Here is a 17,987-nt window from a genome sequence, read left to right as displayed (position 1 = left end):
CTCCCCTGCGCCCCACTGGTTGGGCACTGCAGGGTTTACAGAGTACCCGACCCCTGCCTCAGTTTACCTGCCTCATCTACTTCCAACAGCCCCCTCCCCTTATTGATTTATTTAAAATACGGATTCCTGGCTCTTTGGTTACCCTTCCCGCTAGCTTAACTTTTTAAGTACAGTAATCAGTTTGCATTCCGGGACTAGTTCAAAGAGACTTTGTTTTACAGTAAGGATTCATTGTCTGATGTCTCTCAGTCCTTTCCCCGCACTGAGGGAGGCAGGGGGCCCAGTTTTGTAAAAACAACATTCCTCCTTCACTGGCTGCTTACACCTGCGTGTGCTGAAAGGCAAGGCCCGACCGAGGGGGATTTTTCTCCCATGTGTTTTGAGCGGGGAGGGGAAAGCGCTCTCCCCATCTCTTGGGAGTTAGCTTGGCGTTCCAATCAGCCTGGGGACGCGCCGGGGCACCGCCCGACGGCACCACCCAAACCAAGGGCACCCGAGTGGGGTGTCACCCCACCGGGGCCTGTGCTGTCCCCGAGGGCCGTGGCCGGCAACCACGCCACTTGTGCGTGGCACTCTGGAGAACGAGGGGCCCCAACGACCCGCCAGCATTGCTTTTGGGGCGCCTCCTGTGGGGAGCTGGGCTCCCGAGCTGGTGATCTCCACCCGCCGGTTGCCCCCACGGGGAGAGCGGCGGTGCGCGAGCACACGCCCGGCTGTGACGCAGGGCCCGGCCCCGCCGCCTGCTCCCCGCCGCGGCGCACCCTGGGAGCTGTAGTCCTTCGGCCCGGAACGAGGCTCCGCGCCCGTTGCCCGCAGGGCGGGGCGGGACTCTCCTTCCCGTGAGGCAGCGCGGCGGCCCGGGCGAACCGCCATCTTGTGAGGAGCAACGGCGGCCGCTGCCCGTTAGCGGCGGGGCGGGGGCTGCCAGCCCTTTCCGTTCCCCTTTGCGCTTTCTCCTCCCGTTTACTCCTTCCTCTCTCTCCCGCTTCCCTCCCTCTCAGATCCGCCCCCCCACCCCCTGCTGTTGTTATTCCTCCCCTCGCTTCTCCCCCTCCCTCCCCGCCGGCACTGCGGAGCCGGAGACGCGCCCCGAGCGGACCGAACCGCGGCCTTTTCTCCGCTGCCCCGGCCTCTCGCCGCAGAGTCGCATGTCATCTATCCAGAACCTCCAATCCTTCGGTAAGAGCCGGCGCCCCGCCTGCCCCTTGTACCGCAGGGAGCCCCCCGCAGCCACCTCCCCCCTCACCGAACCCACCCCGGGCCTGCGGCCGCCCCCGGCGTCCCGTCCCCGGGCCGCTGCCCGCGCTGCCGCCCTCCTGCCCCGGCACCGCTCCCCAGGGCCCCCGCGGGGCCCGCGAAGCCGGCGCTGAGCGGGTGTCGGCGGCGCTGCCCGCGTCGCTCCCTCCGGCCGCTCGTCCTTGTCCTCCCGCAGCGGTGGGGGCTCGTCTGTCCCTCCGCTTCCCGCCCGCCCCCGTGGGCGCTGCTGCCGGGTGCGCCCCGCACCGCGCTGTTCGCCTGGGTGTTTCCCGGTTGAACCCGCAGCGCAAAAGTTGGAACCCCTGCGGGCAGAGGGAATCCGGGGTGTGTGTCCTCTGCTAAAGAAAGGAATCATCTCCTCCGTTCCAAGTGCTTGCTGATCTGCTGCCGCATCCTTGTCAATGTCCCCCAACCTCATATGTGCCCTGCAAAGGGTATTGTTTCCGTGGATTAAGCTATACAGATAGTAGGTGACTTCTCTTGTATTAGTAGGGAAGTTTACCTTGCTGGGCCATGGTTCTCCACCTTCCTTATCTGTAGGCAACAGAAGTGAGCAAGTTCACACTTTAAAGGATAATGTTGTTAGGTGTCAGTTTTGTGTCTAATCTTCTGCACACATAAACCCTACGAGGAGTTTATGTTAGTGACAGTTTAGGAGCTGATCCTGTGCTTAGGAAGGTGCTGCCCGAAGGATTTGTTTGAGGTAATCCAATGTTATTATAACACCTACAGCAGTGGCTTATCTCTAACACAGAATCCTAAACTCTGCCAATTGATCTTTATGTCTTTTTCTTTCACGTTTTCTTTGACTGAAATTTTCTATCAGCGTTTGTCCTGCAGGCTGCGGCACACAGTGAAATTGAGCATGTTTTAACAAATGCCTTAGTAGAAATGAAGCCAGTCAAGCTTCCCAGTGCTGTACCACTTTCCCGTGGTGCTCGCATCCTCACAATGCTTTTAGTGCCTTTAATGCTCTTGTCATTCTTGGTGCTACATGGGTCAGGATGTCTGCAGCTGAACTGCTTGTGTTCCTGTTTCTGCTGAAGTTTCATGCTTATGGGGCGTTTGTTCTAAGTGGATGGCAAAACTTGATCAGTGTTCTTAGGTTTGAGTTTTGGTTGGAAGTTTGGGAAATTGTAGCTTGCATGGCTGTTGAACGTGAACTTTCTGAAGATCGGGCTCTTCAGTATGACTCTGATTAGTATTAAAAAACTACTTGTGATTCATTAAAAAAATACTTCATGTATTTCATGCTTTAAGATTTATTTGGAGCTACAGGTTAGGAAACTTGTAGGGCTATCTAGTTTCCTGATAGAGTGAGTGTTAAATATGTTTTTGTGGAGAACAGAGAGCACAAAGTGTAACCCAGAAACCTTTCTTCTTCCTAAATGCCTTCCTGTTTCATCTGTGCTAGATAAATTTCAACTTGGAAGAATTTGATAACCGACATTTTATATGCAAAGCCCAAATGAATTTTGTTACAAGTTTTGCTTAAAACTAACTCCTGGCAGAGGGGTCCTGGTTTTTAGACAGCCTCTGACATCTGTTAGTGTCTGTTGCCCTGTTTTGTTTACATTAGTAGCCCAGAATTACATCCCTGCCTTAAAATGCTGGTGCTGTGGTAGTTGTCATGGTATAAGACTTCTGCACCAGTAAAGGATTTTGATTTTTCTGTACTTATCAGTTGATCTGATAAAAGATATGACTTGTGTATTTCACTTAAAATGCATGTTGGTGAATAAAATATATGTGTACTTGATATTCTTTTAGAACCCTGTTTTTAGCTTTGGAGCTTCAGGATTTACAGTTTCCAAGAAATAGTGAAGTAAATTGATATTATAGCTGAAAATTATTTATATCCAGGATGCCACTGAAGAAACTGGATGTGTGATAGTTGAGAATGCTATGCTGAGTTTAGTGAGCCTTAATACAGCTGTAGAAAAAGGTACTCTGATTTTAACAGTGTATTTTTAAACAGGGAGAAAACAGCAAGATTATCCCCTAAGTAAAGTGCTTTGTGAAGTGAGACACCTGTCAGTTTTTGAGCTTGAGTGTTTTCCTTTGTGGGAATTACATGAATCTTTTTCCTCCTGCAGACCCCTTTGCTGATGCAACAAAGGGTGACGACTTACTCCCGGCGGGGACTGAGGATTACATTCATATAAGGATCCAGCAACGAAACGGAAGGAAGACGCTAACAACTGTTCAGGGAATTGCAGATGATTATGACAAGAAGAAACTTGTGAAGGCATTCAAAAAGGTGAAGTTGCTGATTTGAATGAATAATCAAGATATTATATAAAGGAGTATGATAGCTTTTAATGCTAAGTTGCAGAATATTTGTTTTATTTCATTCTTGCCAGCGCTCATCGCTTTCATATTCAGGTTGATCCCTTTCCCTGCCTTTCTCAAAACTCCTGTGAGTGTCTAGTGACACTGATTTTTTTTGCAAAAATGTTAAACGTTTCTTTCCTGTAAAGAAATAAATAAAATATATTTTGAATGTTTCATTAAAATTTCACAGATATCTAGCTTTGTTGATGTGAAGAAAAAAATAATTTTAAAGTAGAACTGTTTTTGCATTCTTGCTTCTATCATAGCTGGGTTACTGTTGAAATAGAGACCTTGAGTTTTGCCAGCATGAAAATATTTATTTTAAAGCAGTGTGGAGTTGAAAGGCTGTATCTTACGACTTTGTTTTCCATTCTTGTAGTGCATGTCGGCCAGTTCCTTCTGCACAATAGCTAATCCTGTATTTGCCTGAATTTACCATCGGCAGCTTAGTTTTGGTCTGTATGCATCAACAGATAGATTCCATTTGCTCTCAAAACCAGTGTAAAATAGATCTAGCCTTTGCCTTGCTTGGCATCAGAATTTAGTAAGCAGCTTCTGTGACAAAATTCTGCTGACAAAAATTACTAAGCAAAATCATGATGTACTTCAGATGTCTTACAATATGAATGTTTCTCTCTAGAAATTTGCTTGTAATGGTACTGTGATTGAACATCCTGAATACGGCGAAGTTATCCAGCTTCAAGGTGACCAGAGGAAGAATATTTGCCAATTCCTCTTGGAGGTGAGGGACTGCAGATAAATATCTCAACCTGTCTGGAAGCAGTAGAGTGACAGATGGCACTGATGTTAATTAACCAGCTAAAGATGTTCACCGTATTTCCTTTGTATTTTCAGCCAAAAAGTAAAATGACACTTGCAGAATGAGAGTAAAACTAGTAAGAATCAAAGCACTATAGAATGTATTTACCCTGCTATAACATACCACTTGTTCTCTGGCAGTGCAACTGAGTTCTTCTTTTGTAAAATCAAGTGTTTGATGTAAACCATAATTTCGAGACTGAAAACACCACAAAGAGTCTTTCACCACTGGCTTACTGATGCAAATAATGATGTAGAGATGTTACACTGTCAAAGAATAATTGCTAGAACTACAGAAGAAGTCAGATGTCTGATAAGATTTTCTTTTTTGTGCAATTAATTCTTCTGCTTGGCCCAGAAACATTCTGGAAACCAGAAAACTGCTCTATTGAGTATATACTGTATTGCAGTTTATTTGACCAATGTATAAGATTGTGGTAACTTGATATCACTGTAATATCCTAAGCGTGTAAACTTTACTGAAATGTTGCTTTTCTCCTTTAGATTGGCATTGTCAAGGAAGAACAACTGAAAGTTCATGGTTTCTAAAATACCTGTACCCTCATGAAGAACCCAGCCTTATTCGGTCTTACCCAGCCTGGCTCTTCTGTGAAAAATGAATCTTTGCAGTGAATGGACTTCCCCGTTACCTGAACATTTAAAATTTGATTCAGATTTGCATGACTGTGTGAAACGTGTGGTGTGTAGACTAGAAACACATAAGAAAACTTCAGTTAGGTGGTAGTGAAGACACTTGTGAACTTAAACACATTTCCAATGGAAATGTTTTAGCAATGATTGTTCAGTTTACTACTCTCCACCTGACTCAAATGTGTGGGTTGTATTAAAATAGCGTGTGTTGTTGCTTAGAAATAAAAGTTTATTCATATATTTTCTGGGATATCCGAAATGCTTTAGCTTAAGTTTTAAACTAGCACAGCAGCCTTACTAAAGAATGGCTAAAATGTTTTGTGGCAAGTGTAGCTCACTGCTCATTCAATAAATTGGAAAATCTACATGATGGAGTATTAGCTAATTAATCAGTAGATTAGCTTGATGTGATCTTATCCTGTAGCTGTAAGACTAGAGCTTTGAAGTCTTCTGTGTAGGTGTATCTTAATAGCAGCATGATAAGACATAAATTGTTTGCTGAGTAACTAACTGGATCTTCTCTAAAACTTACTGGGGTGACTATGAAATATTCGTGTTAAGCATAGTAGGACTAAAATAAGCTGAACTCTTTAAGGCTGCTATTACTGAGGACATGTGAAATATCTAGGTCTTACACTATACCCCCAAAACATGTGAAGGAAGCGCATGGGATTTTGTGTCTCTTCTGTCACTGGGTGGAAGGGGAAAGACATAGAGATGGCTTCTGCTGTGACTCTGCATTTAATGTTTGCAAGCCAGAGTACTTTAATTAGCTGGTAGTGTTAGCTGTGAAAGTAAGGAAGGGAACAGGCACTACACTTTTCACACCAGGAGAAAAAAAAAAAAAGTTTTGCTGTGACTAATAGTTAATATGGAGGGTTTTGTAATGGGCTTTGGGTGTTCCTACAGAAAACTGATTTAGGCTACTTTTCTAGCAGGCAATTCATTCTCTGATATGAAGTTACAATAGGTTTGTTCCACCATGCTTTTCATCTAGTTTTAGTTAGCTGTAGGCATTTGGCATCCTGCTTTTAAGACATGTCTCTTTACAGAATGAAATGACTTCATTTGGTGAAACATGCAGGTCTTCCTTGTGAGATAGACACGGAAATTTTCTCTGAGGCAATTGAAAACCTGTTGAGCTGGGAAACCATGAGGGTAGTGGCAAAAGTTAAAAAAATCTTTTGCAATATCATGTATTCTGTGGAAAGGAAGAAAGAGACATTTCTTTACTTGTAAGACCTGTTAATAAAACTTGGGCAGTCATAATTTCTTTTTTCCTGAATATGTAAACATCAAGAACAGGCAAAATTCGATTACTTAATACCACCTATGCCTATACATTGTTTCCTGTTCAGACTTGCCTTTCTGAACAGAAATGCCCAATTTTAACTCACTTGAACCTTTTTTTTTTTTTTTTTTCAAGATTTCTGAATTCACATATGAACCTTTATGACACTAACAACAATTAGGGGAGCATTATAGCGCATTCGTAGGACAATTTCTTTCTCTGGTCTAGATGATTCCACCTGTAAGAATCTAGTGTCCAGTCTCTCAATCTACAGAAATTCTGCCTGGTGTTACAGGTCTTAACTGTTCCGGAAAAAAGGATGTTCCAGAAGATTGTATACTGTTAAGGTATAATGTGTTGAGGAGGAGGGAAAGACTGCTGCAAAACATGAAATACCAGCATGTAGAACGAAAATCCAAAGAATAAATCTTATGCTATTCTTGCATACTAGCAAAATAAAGTCGTCGTACTGCAAGTTTACCTAGTCCTGATTCATAGATGCTAAAGTAATTAATCCTTTGAGAGTACATAGCACTTAGTGATTTTCATTTTACTAAATGCCAGAAAAAACTCATGTTCTCATTTAAAGCATGTCCTCCTGCCCAAGAGGAAAAACAAGCAGGATCCTCTCGTATTTCACTGGCATTACATGAGTACTTCTAGTGGGTTTTTGGATTGGAGATTAACACATGATTAGCAAGTCTCATGTGTTACTGAGTCAGTTTTTATTTCAGATGGCATTCCATTAACTTTTACTATCTAAGCTTGAGTCATTTCTCCATAGTCATTCTGCTTGGAATAAATAAGAAAAACTTTTTTCTTAAAAAAAATATTTCCTCCTCATTTAAAAGTCCTTTCTGATAGGAGGAACTTTGGGGTTGATAGGTGGCTTAGTTTTTATGCTCTAGCTGCTTGTGTTTTGACCTTTGAAGGGCAAAACTGCGAAGAAATAAGATGTAACACGTCTGAAGTTTAGATGAGATTCGTGGCAAAAAAAAATTAACTTTCTAGAAGGAAAGCAGGGATTTTTGTCCTTTAAGTGTTTTGAACTAGAACAGTGTCTCAGTAAGGTTGTAGCTAGCCTTGTTAGAAGCCCAAGCCTCTTTGCGTGTTCTTAGAGGAAAGGCTTCAGCAATTCCATGTTTTATTATCTTGTGCTGAAACTTCTTTATCAAAGCTCAGCCTATTTGGAATATGTACCCATGTTTCAAGAATGCTGAAAAATATGAAAGACTTTGGGAAAGAACTGTTTAGTGCCATTAAGACCTGCTTTCACAATGAAAGCAGGTTTCAGTCTTCTTTCCATCTATTCCAAGATAGGTTAAAAAATGGTAAAGGATGTGGCCTGCAATTGTTGCAGCAGTAAAAGGGAGCTAATCATAGAAAAATCTTCACAACCCAGTAGAAGGACTTGAGGCTGGGCAAGCTCAGACTGCAAGGAGTAATGGCTTTTTTTGTTGAAATATTGTGAAGCCTGCATCTTCCAGATCTCCAAATCAAGACTCTTCTTAGCGATACCTGCACTTAACCACAAGCTGCAATTGAATGTAGGAACTGCTGTTTCAAATTCACAGCCTTGCTGTGCATAGTTATATTAGGCTGTTGTAGCTGATGCTTTTAGCTGATACACTGGAGTAAAGTGTTGCATAAATAAATAAAGAGAATTGTCTGTTCAGAGCCTACATCTACTTAATGCAGCTATGAACAATGAAACCATTGCTTCCCAAATGGTGGTAGTAGTTTTTACTTGTAGAAGATGAGGTTTAATAATATGTCAGTGAGCTGCCTGCTTCCTCTTACGTGAATTATCAGACCCTTGACCCTCACCCGTGGTCTGCTAAATCTGACCAACAGTTTCAGAGATGAGTGTGAAGAGCACAACTATGGGCAGATGAGGAATAATATTCTCAAGTGAAGGAACCTTTGAAAAGAATAGTGCCTGGATTGTGTGTGCTTGTGTTCAGTGGCTTTGCTTAAACCTTACTTCCTGCACTACATTCTAGCACAGCCTAACTGAAAAGCATTTTGTTCTGAATAACTTTTTTGGAGAGGGAGGAGGGAACCCCACCAAAAAAAACCAACCAACCAAGCAAAACCTACAACAACACACCTTAGGAAATAAATTTATGTCATAAGTCTGTTTTCATTAACTAAGATTCACCTGGACTGCCAGATGTCTATATAATTGTTATTTCTGTTTATGTATCTTAATAATTAAACTTCCTTGAGAACCTGGTATTTAAGGCTCTAACTATATCTAATGCCAATATAAAACTTAAAATTGTGAAGAGTTGTTGAAGCTTAAGTTTTAAATATTTGAAAAAATAATAATTAAGCACAGCTATGCATTTCGTCCTATTCTGCCATCCTGCTTGTAATGGGTATGCAGTTGCCCTAAAGATGCATATGAACAGATGTACCTTGAGTTCCAGTCAGCAATTATCTTTTCCTTAATCCTTCGGGAAGGCTCTGGTGTACAGGATCCGTGTGTTACACCCTGGTTTAAAGTGGCTCTGTAGTTCCTCTTACTATGTGAAGAGTGGTATTTAGCCAGTTAAAGAGGATGGGAGGCCTTTTTATAGATCATCTGGAGACGCAGTAGGGATTGCCGTCACTTTTGGTGTGTTCAGTGTTGATTAGTGTAATTGAGTGTTCCTCTAATGAGTGTGCTACTGCCACAAGGGAAATGGAAGTGGTCTTAGAGGGTCAAGTGTATTTAAGTATTAAGAATTTGCCTTCCTGCTAAGGCTCTCCATACATCTGTACTCAGTTAGGAACATGTCCCCTGTCTGTGGCAACATGAGGGTTACTTTCTGGTTGCAAGATCAAAAACTCTTGGGATGAATAAGGGAAAAATGACATAGTTGTTTATGTTTGCTATACAGATGCTTCATTCCTATTGTTTCTGGTTTACATAAAAAAAAAATCTCAAAAGAGGATTTGTACTTGGAATGCCTTTTTAATGTTTGCTACGTGCCTGTGATTGATCTCTTTATGAACAAGTTTTAACCTGTATTGGAGTATTGCTAGAGTTGAGACAACAAAGTTTTCTGAAATAAAATGTACCAACGTTATTTTATGTATGCTTTTCTAAAACAAATGGAATTTTATGCTGTTATTAAGGAGGACAGGTTTTTTTGGCGGAACATAGAAGTGTGTTTTAATAGTAATGTATGTGATCCTCTTGTAATCAGCTTTGATTTCTGAAAGAAATGTTATATTTCCTCTTTTAAATTTCTACCATAATCTGTACTAACCAGCTTTAAAATATTGTGGCTCATACGAGGATATCATAGCTCTAAACGAAAGTGATGCTGTTGGCTTGAGGTCTGAATTTTTGAGTGGAAGATCTAAGCTCTTGACTAAGCAAAATGCAGTTTTAAGATAAAGCCAGTAATGTGTGCTCAAGTTTCCTCTCAGCTATTTTAGAATGTCTTGCATCTGTGAAATGTGACAGCACATTTCTGAAATTAATTTAGGGTCTGATTAGAAGTACTTGTGTATATAATAAATGTTTTTTTCCCTTTCAAGCCATCTTTGCTATGATCATGCAGCAAAAAACCCGCATGATCCAGACTCAATTCTCCAAGTTATGAGAGGCTGAATTCTGCAGATGTGGTTGCAAGAAGATTGGTCGTGCTCCTCAAAGACAGGATTTAGCTGTCAGCTGTGCTTGTGGTCCCTCACAGCACTGGAGAGGGAAACCGCGCTGTTCCTGCAGTACAGACTTGGGTATCATGATGGGACAGGTACCCTGTGAAAGAAACTGTGCTGCAGTTGTTTTGGTAGCCCGTCCTGCAAATAAACTAGAAGGTTGCTGTTTTAGGTAGAACCAGCAAATGACAAATGCGTTGATGTATAATCAGAGAACAGTTCTGGGCTAAGAAAGGTCAAAAATGGTCTGTTCTCAAGGGTCCTGCTGGAAAAATCTGCTGAAGGGCAGCCCCTGTTGTAAAGAAAGCAGCTTGTAGCCGCTCTCCAACAAAGTTAGATACTCATGTGATGCAAGAGTACCTCCTGATGAATTGTAGGCTACACCTCTAGTAAATGCCAGAACAGCCATTGGCGGTAGCATGTCTGTACTCAGTGACACTGGTGAAAAAGACGGCCCTGAAAACTGACACTTCTCAGTACCTGAGACTGGCAGTATCTTTGAGTTACACCTGTATCTCAAAGCCCAGATCTTGATTAGGACTTGGAAGACACAGAACAAAACCACTGTCCAGGTTCCTTTAGTAAACAGTAACCTGTACATTGATCTATGCATTGTTCAAGATAATTTATACATGAGAATTCAGTATGAAAAAAGTCATCATAGGGAATATTGAACAAAAAAATGCCTTCCTTACCTACCTTTAGGTAAGATTTTGCAGTGGCCTGGAGAAGCTTTCTGATTGTGAAACTAGATCATCCTTCAGGAACACTTTGGAAGACAAAAAGGGTTTCTGCAGAGGGCGAGAGGGAAGGAGGTGTCCGCATCTTTCTTCCACAGAGAGCAAAGCAGAGTCTTTCAGGCTGCCTCCCCCCAAAGCCAGTGTGAACATCCGCTGCCTTGTGCTTTGCGCTGGGCAGGAGCAGTGAGCAACTTGGCTGGTTCTCATAGCAGTTCAGCCTGATACACAGAGGAGTCTGGCAATAAATTCAAAGTACCAGAGCATTCTCGTCATGGGACATGATGAGACCCCACGTAAATGGATATCTACTGTGGCTCTGTCCCTACAGTCCTTTAACTACTTTTTGTGTGTCTGATAAAAGTAGTAACTTGACAACTGCAGGGCAAGTACACTCTGAAGAGGGAAAATTGCCAGTGGGCTGCTATGGAGATTGACAGGAGAGGAAAAAACAACAACAACAAAAACACAAACCTGTAAAGATCTAGAAATCATCAAAGTCAACGTTCAGAAGACAACAAACGAGCACCTGAGGACACCATTTTATATAGAAAAGCAAAAGCACCCTGTTGCCAGCACCTGCCTATCACTGGGTGAGGCTACAGGCAGCAGGAACACAAAGGAAATGTGCTTAAAATGGCAATACCCCTCATACAGCTGTCTCAAGGCTCTACAGGCTACTACGCAAAGGTTCTGGTGATGTCTTACTTGGAAATGCTTGTGTCTTGGCTGTACTCCTAGCGCTGTTTACTCAGTGCACCCCCTCTCCCCAATCACCTAAATTACGGAAGATCTCTAATCCCCCGTTAGTTTCTTGTATCTTACTGGCTGTCTCAGTTTGATTTCAGCCCACCAGTATTCATGGTTAAGGTGTGTTTTCAGGAAGAAGGCATTAGGGACGCTTTGAAAGGAAAGCTTAGGTGAAACAATTTAATATAAGGAGACAAAGTGAGAATCTTCCAAGCACGTGATTTGGATGTCACTTTTCTGCAAAGCAGCTATTGAAGCCTCTCTTATGTTACCTTTCCTGCCCAGGAGAGTTCTTGCTGTGTTTATGTCAGTGCCCTAAACCAGCCCCGGAGCACTGTTTGCTGCCAGGTCCCCACGCAGAAGGCACAGCGTGGGTTGTGTGAGTTTTTGGGATGCCTGCTGCAGCCGCTGCTGCTCTCCCGCGGCAGAAAAAAACCCCAAAGGTTTGGCTTGTAATTTCAACTTTCTGTAGTGGTTTAGCGATCTGGCAAAGCGGCTGCTGGGAGCAAAGGGATGGACTTTTTTCCGCTTCCTTCACAGGTAAGTATCAAGAGAAATTGCCCTGAAGTTAATAGGTCAGATCATATTTTCAGGGTCATATCTTGTAGTGCTGATCCTGGCAAAGCATCCACTGACTTTTATTTTTCAAAAGTTTGCTTGACCTTTACCTTTGGGCAGAGTTTATCCTGTTCACTGAAATTCGAGCCTCAGCTGGCACAGCTCCATCTGATTGGGTGAAAAGATCTTGGAAAACCACCAGTTTGCATCTGTCCCCATACTCTTCGCATTGTTTTTCCATGTGAGCAGATTAAATACTTTGGTTTTGGACATACAAGCCCGTAGTACATGTATAAGCACTTCTCTTGATGTCTTCTTGTGAGAATGTGTTCCATGTTTCTTCCTGCAATCAGAGACATGGTATTTTTGGGGGGTTCTCCAAAAGTCCATGCATGAATAGGCACACAATCCTTTTGTTCTCGTGAGTCGTGAAGATTTAGGAAATCTAAACAGCAGGAAATCCAGAGCAGATGTAGATTGTACGGTCACAGAAAGTCTGTTTTAGAAGAGCTAGCCTATACGTTTCTGCATCTTTGAAGTGATGTATTCCGCGGGCACGTAGTGCATATTCTGTCTAGTCGTGTTTGGCTGTTCCTGGCCGCGCTCTGGAGGAAGCCTGCCTGCCACTCCAGTAAAGAAATGAAGGCACAGTGGGAAGACTTGCCGCTGCTTCGGCTTCGTTCCTACAGGAACATGCTGTTCAACACCGCAGACTCGTGTCTGACATCAAGCCAGGCTACAAAGCAGTCCAGGTGGAGCCACCGTTCCCTCTGCTCGGCTGCCTCCGTCCATCGGTTGTGTCTTGTCCCGCAGGTAAGATCTCCAGCTCAGGGCCCATATCATTGTCCTATGTAGGTGAAACACTAAGCACGGTGACTCTCTGACTCATAACAAGAGGGTTGACATATAAATGTCATGAGTAAATTAGTAGTAGTAGTAATGAGTAAATAGTAGATCCAGCTACGTGAAGCAACTTGCTTGCTCTTTTGACTTCAAAGTGCTTCCATCCTGATGACTTTTTTCCTTTTTCACGTGCTTTGTGTTTAGTAATGAAATGTCTTCATCTTGGCTGTATTCTTTGTGCCATACTGAAACGTTACGTCTATCAATGCCATGTCTCTGTTACCCCTTTATGAAATTAATGCTAATGCACATGAGCTGAGAAATGGGCCTTGGGGAGTATGATACATCAAGATTGCAAAACATGGGAGATTTTTTTTTCCCTTCCCCCCAGCTGCAGTTGTCCCTTGAGCCATTGGCTTATTTAAGGTCTGTAGGTTTGTGTGCATTATGTGATTGAAGTGTTACAAATAAATATCAAGAGATGACAACATTACAATATTTTTAAAAATACAAATTCTGCCATGAGAATTATTATTTTTTTTAAGTTTTTAGGAGTACTTTTGGCTTTTTTTCTTTTTTTTTTTTTTAAAAAAAGCAATGAAATAATTGGTCTCAACAAATCTGTTTTATCAGTTTGAAGTACGTTTTGAACAAAGCTTACGTAAACGGCCAGCTTGCAATTTCCAGTCTGTATCCCTAGATGTCACTGGAAGACAGCACACGCTGAGCATAGTGACACTACAGCCATGAAAAATGACTGTCAAGCTTAGGTGGGGAAATGCAGAGGGGAAAATTTTGGTAAAATTCTCAGGTGGTTGCAGGCATAACCCGTGTGAAACTGCACCCCAAATCTTCTCTGCCTGAGAGGGAGAGTATCTGAAATCTGTTCTTACATGTACCCCTTCCCTGCAGTGGCAGAGCCCTGGGTGGGAGGTATGAGGAAGGGTCCCAGTGCACCACTTCAGAGAAAAGAAAGAACTCTACTGGGAGAGGCAGGAGATGATGGCTGTGGCCTTGGAACAGGCCAAAGTCAGCTCACGGCAAGGTCCCACAGAAAGAGGCAGACCTGCCTTTGTGCATCTCCGCGGTTTCCAGCAGCCAGCGCTGCCCCTCCTCTGACCCGGAGCTGGTTCTGTGGCGGATCGGCAGGAAATTATTCGCTTTTGGGGCTTAAGGAATTGTTTCTTAGTTCTCCGAGTTTGAAGGCTCAGAGAAGGGCTGGTGTTGGGTCTGCTGGAAGGAGGTGTAGGAGAGGAGCTCAGTGCATGGGGGCAATGGGAGTGACTGCACGCCAGCCCCAGCTGCCTGCAGGAAAGAGTTGTAAGGAGCTGGTGCTGAAGAAGCTGTTCAAAACCATGGCTGAAGTCAGAGGAGGCCCCTTTAGGGATCGGAAGTTTTTATGGCTGATGGTCCTGTCCCAGTGCAACCTCAGGCTGGCTCAGCCCACAAAGGTATTTGGGTAGATCTGGGGATGGATCATACCTGGGGGCCTGTTCCTCTTCCAAGACCATGAGTTGGAAGCAGCGCCTTAGAGATGAGCTCCTGAAACATTTACACCACTTTTGATTTCAGTGGGTATTTTGTTCATAAAAGGAGGCTGAAACCCATTTTAAACATCTATAGGATCAAAACTATAACTGGCTTTTATTAAAACTGTCATTGAAGAGAGAAAATGCTTTGATTTGGTAAGTGTTGGAAAGTACTCCCAGGACTTTTGCTAAGAAAGGATGAAAGTTGTCACCACGTGATCTTTCAGGAAGCTGGTTCTTTCCTGAGATGAAATTGTACAAAGCATAATTTCTAATTCAGCACTCGTTTCAAATGCTGTTATGAGTCAGTAGCGGTCTTTCTCTTGACTTTAACCGGTGAACAAAAGGAGCTTTGTAAAACTGAAACCTCCCTTTATATATTAACCTTTTTTTTTTCTTCCCAAGAGTGAAGCGTCAGCAACAGTACAATGACTTACGAGATTAATGAGATTACAAGGTTAGAAAGGGCATTGGGTCCACGAGATCAGAGTTTCTGAAACTCTGGAGACAGTTATTTCCAATGGGTAGATGACCTGCATCAAGTGAGAGCCTAGTTCATGGACGTTTGATTGCAATCCATGCCACACTGGAAGACAGCAATGACATATGCCATGATACAGCTCCAGAAAAATGTATTGGTGGTTTAAAACCTGTTTTCCTAAAGTGATGTATGTATGCCTTTCTGGACAAAGCAGGGATGCTGACCTCTCTGCTTGGGAATTTTCGATGCTTGTGGACTCTCTCAGCAGGTGTTGTTGGTGTCAGTGTTTGATGCTCTTAGGGCTGGTGGTGGGATACACTGTGATTTTGCAGGCCACACTGTTTAACAAAACCAAACAGATACAGCTCCAATTACATCAGTGGGAGACAGGATTTGGGAGAATGAGAAGTTAGCCCCTCTGGGCTGAGACAGAGATCCTGCCTGTATTTTGGGGTCCGTGACATGAAGGAAGGGACTAGGCTGTTCACCGCCTGCTCCTTGCTCGAGGAAGCAGTCACAGCTTTTGCTGCTGACCACTGGACCAGGTCAACATGAAGTTTATTGCACCTCTCTCTCTGACGCACCTTTTCTGACTTGGCATCTGCTTCGGGTTGAGGCACTTCACGTGATACCCTGAAGAGGCACGGACACGTTTCCTCTCTTTGCTGAGGCTGGTAAACAGGAGTGTAGCACAGAGTCAGTGACAGAAGAAAAGAAATTGGCCATTCTCAGGCACCTGCCAGAGAAACTTGGTGTGTTCAGCCCACGTAAACCTCCATGGGAATAATGTCCTGCCCTACAGCTGTAAGGCTGCCAAAGCCCCTGACTGATCCCACCATCGGTAAGATTTCAGATGACAGCCAGCAGGTGTAAGTAGCTTGGGTCCGGCGGCCTCCCTGCTGCCATCCATGCAGTCGTATTGCAGAACACGCTCTAATCCAAAATGTAGCCTAACGTCTTCAGCTCGCATGTGGAGGGACTTCCCGATACTCTGGGGGGAATCTTTCACATAAATAAATTGACAGTATTTCCTGCAATGTAAGAAGGTACTTAATAATTTTTTTTTTCCTGGTATTGTGAGTATATTAATTCCATTAAAGTTAGCTATGTGAAAAGTTTCAACTGCTGATTGAAACATTAGCCCTGAAGAAAGGGAACTTACTTTTTTGGTTGAGATATCTTATTGCCTCTTCATTTTTGGGGCAAGCGAGCTCATAAAGTGGTTCAGGTCATTCTGGGTAAGGTCACTCGCAGATGTGGCAGTCGTAGCCTACTGCATGCCTTTAACGCCACGGATAATTAGTTCTGCAGAATAACAACGGTGGCCTCAGCATGGCAGCAGCTGATTGTTCCTGGGGCAGGAGCATTGACCTTTTCTGGCACAAGGTGCTAAAAATGGTAACTTGAACAGAGGAAAAAGGGAAAGTAGGGGAAAGCAACCAACAGCAGAAAACTGACACTGACCTCACATCTGTAACTCAGACACTGATCCTGGCCGTGTTCAGGGTGCTCTTGAGAAACAGTGGTAATTTCAGGTGCGTGGCTTTATAGTAGGATTTAACCTTCATATACATTATTTGAAGCATGTTTAATAGAGATTTAATAGTCAGGTGGTCTTATGTGATCATTGATGGTCCAGTCCATGTACCTTCCTGTATAGGCACAGCAGGTTGACTCAGGTGTGTAAATGTACCCAAGTCCTACAAGCGATCTGCTGCCGAGGCTGCTCTCACTTGTGCAGGGCTCAGATGAAGCCTAAAGGGGTTTTCTAATTTCATGTAAGAAAATGCATGAAGCGCAAAAACTTTAGCTTTAGCTGTTCCTCACAAAGATGTACATGTGAGGAAGAGTCTGGTTGCACTACTTCAGAGATAAAAAAGGCGGTCTATTGATAATGCCAGGAAACTGAAGCTATGATTTTGTGACAGAGGAAGAGCTACTAATGATACGGTGCTACTGACATAAAACTGTGAGTCACTTTTACTGAGAATAAACATACTAGTTACAATACTAGGAGTCTCCCCACAGACCCGGAGCCCGTGGTACTAGACACCTTACCATATCACAAGATAGTGCCTGCCCCTCTCCAAGTAGCTTGACAGCAGGCATCAGATGTGGGTTTGTGAACCGAATTTCAGAACCGCCAGATCTGTTGGCATCAAGCTTAGATGGTTCCCAGCTGCCTCCAAGTGTGGATTATGAGGTGGCAAGGTGAACATAGGCAAAACCCTGATGCAGGAGTCAGTCCCTTCCCACTGGTGGCTGTATACACACAGAAATGGATGCAGCCTATCTGGCCAGCCAGCTGCTGCTAGACCACCTTTTGGAAACGGCCAATATTGCTTAGGGATGGGCTCCAGCGAGTCTCTTGGGTGCTTGAGTGCCTATTGATTGCTGTGGGACTATAGGCGCCTAAATGGATTTCTCTGTTTGACCTAAAGCTCTCCTAATCCTCTCCTTCCCTTTCAGGAAATCAAAAGACTGGAACTGGCTTGTTTGTTTGGGAAGCATAAAGGTTCCCTAGGAAGCAAGGACATGCAGACATGTCGCTTAATTCTGGAATTTATTGATTACAAGATATGGAATCCCAAGCCAAATAGTTTGTAGGTCAGACAGAGTGTAATCCTTACCAATTTCATTCCTCGTCTAGATTAAAGCTGTAAATATAACTTGAGCATTGTGTACTCCTGCAAGCAAAGACATGTCCTAAGACTTAGGGACCGAGCCCACCAGCCCAGATATCAGTAATAAAACCATTTGGAATTACATTTCTATAAGTTAGCTTGGGTCAGTTTAATGGAAGCACTGCAATTTTACATGTTGAGTGGGCTCAATTTCAGCTAATTTAGCAATCTAAATGTTTTGTGTAAGCTCCCTCTCTCATTGCGGAAGACAGGTAGGTACTTTAACGTTTCCTAAAACAGGTGAGCTTGGTCACTCACTGGAAGTGTGGATCTCTTACCTGCTGATTTGCTGAATGAGATCTGGCTGGTTTCAATTTAGTTAACAGAGACTCTCACCAAAGAGATGAGCTATAATTTGGGCTCTGCAGCTCTCCTGAGGTCAGGAGCTGACTTTGAGAC

At 43.5% G+C, this 17,987-nt stretch overlaps 1 protein-coding gene across 1 annotated transcript; it reads left to right on the top strand.

Annotated features, from left to right (window-relative positions):
• Window positions 1-865: 865 nt before the first annotated feature.
• EIF1B (eukaryotic translation initiation factor 1B) lies at window positions 866-8,463 on the top strand. Its single transcript, XM_065629611.1, has 4 exons — window positions 866-1,179; window positions 3,354-3,517; window positions 4,232-4,333; window positions 4,915-8,463. Exons 1-4 carry the CDS (start codon window positions 1,149-1,151, stop codon window positions 4,957-4,959), a joined length of 342 nt encoding a protein of 113 aa, XP_065485683.1. The 5' UTR covers window positions 866-1,148; the 3' UTR covers window positions 4,960-8,463.
• Window positions 8,464-17,987: the final 9,524 nt, after the last annotated feature.

The sequence above is a fragment of the Caloenas nicobarica genome, chromosome 2 (assembly GCF_036013445.1).
Source record: "Caloenas nicobarica isolate bCalNic1 chromosome 2, bCalNic1.hap1, whole genome shotgun sequence".
Classification (NCBI taxonomy): Eukaryota; Metazoa; Chordata; class Aves; order Columbiformes; family Columbidae; genus Caloenas; species Caloenas nicobarica.
Note: the sequence above shows the minus strand (reverse complement) of the source record. Positions and strands in the feature narration are given on the sequence as shown.

Excerpts from the sequence above, each read along its gene's own strand:
- EIF1B (XM_065629611.1), top strand. The coding sequence starts at position 1,149 with ATGTCATCTATCCAGAACCTCCAATCCTTCG. Across the intron at positions 3,518-4,231 it reads TTGTGAAGGCATTCAAAAAG|AAATTTGCTTGTAATGGTAC; the intron begins GTGAAGTTGCTG and ends GTTTCTCTCTAG. Across the intron at positions 4,334-4,914 it reads TTTGCCAATTCCTCTTGGAG|ATTGGCATTGTCAAGGAAGA; the intron begins GTGAGGGACTGC and ends TTTCTCCTTTAG.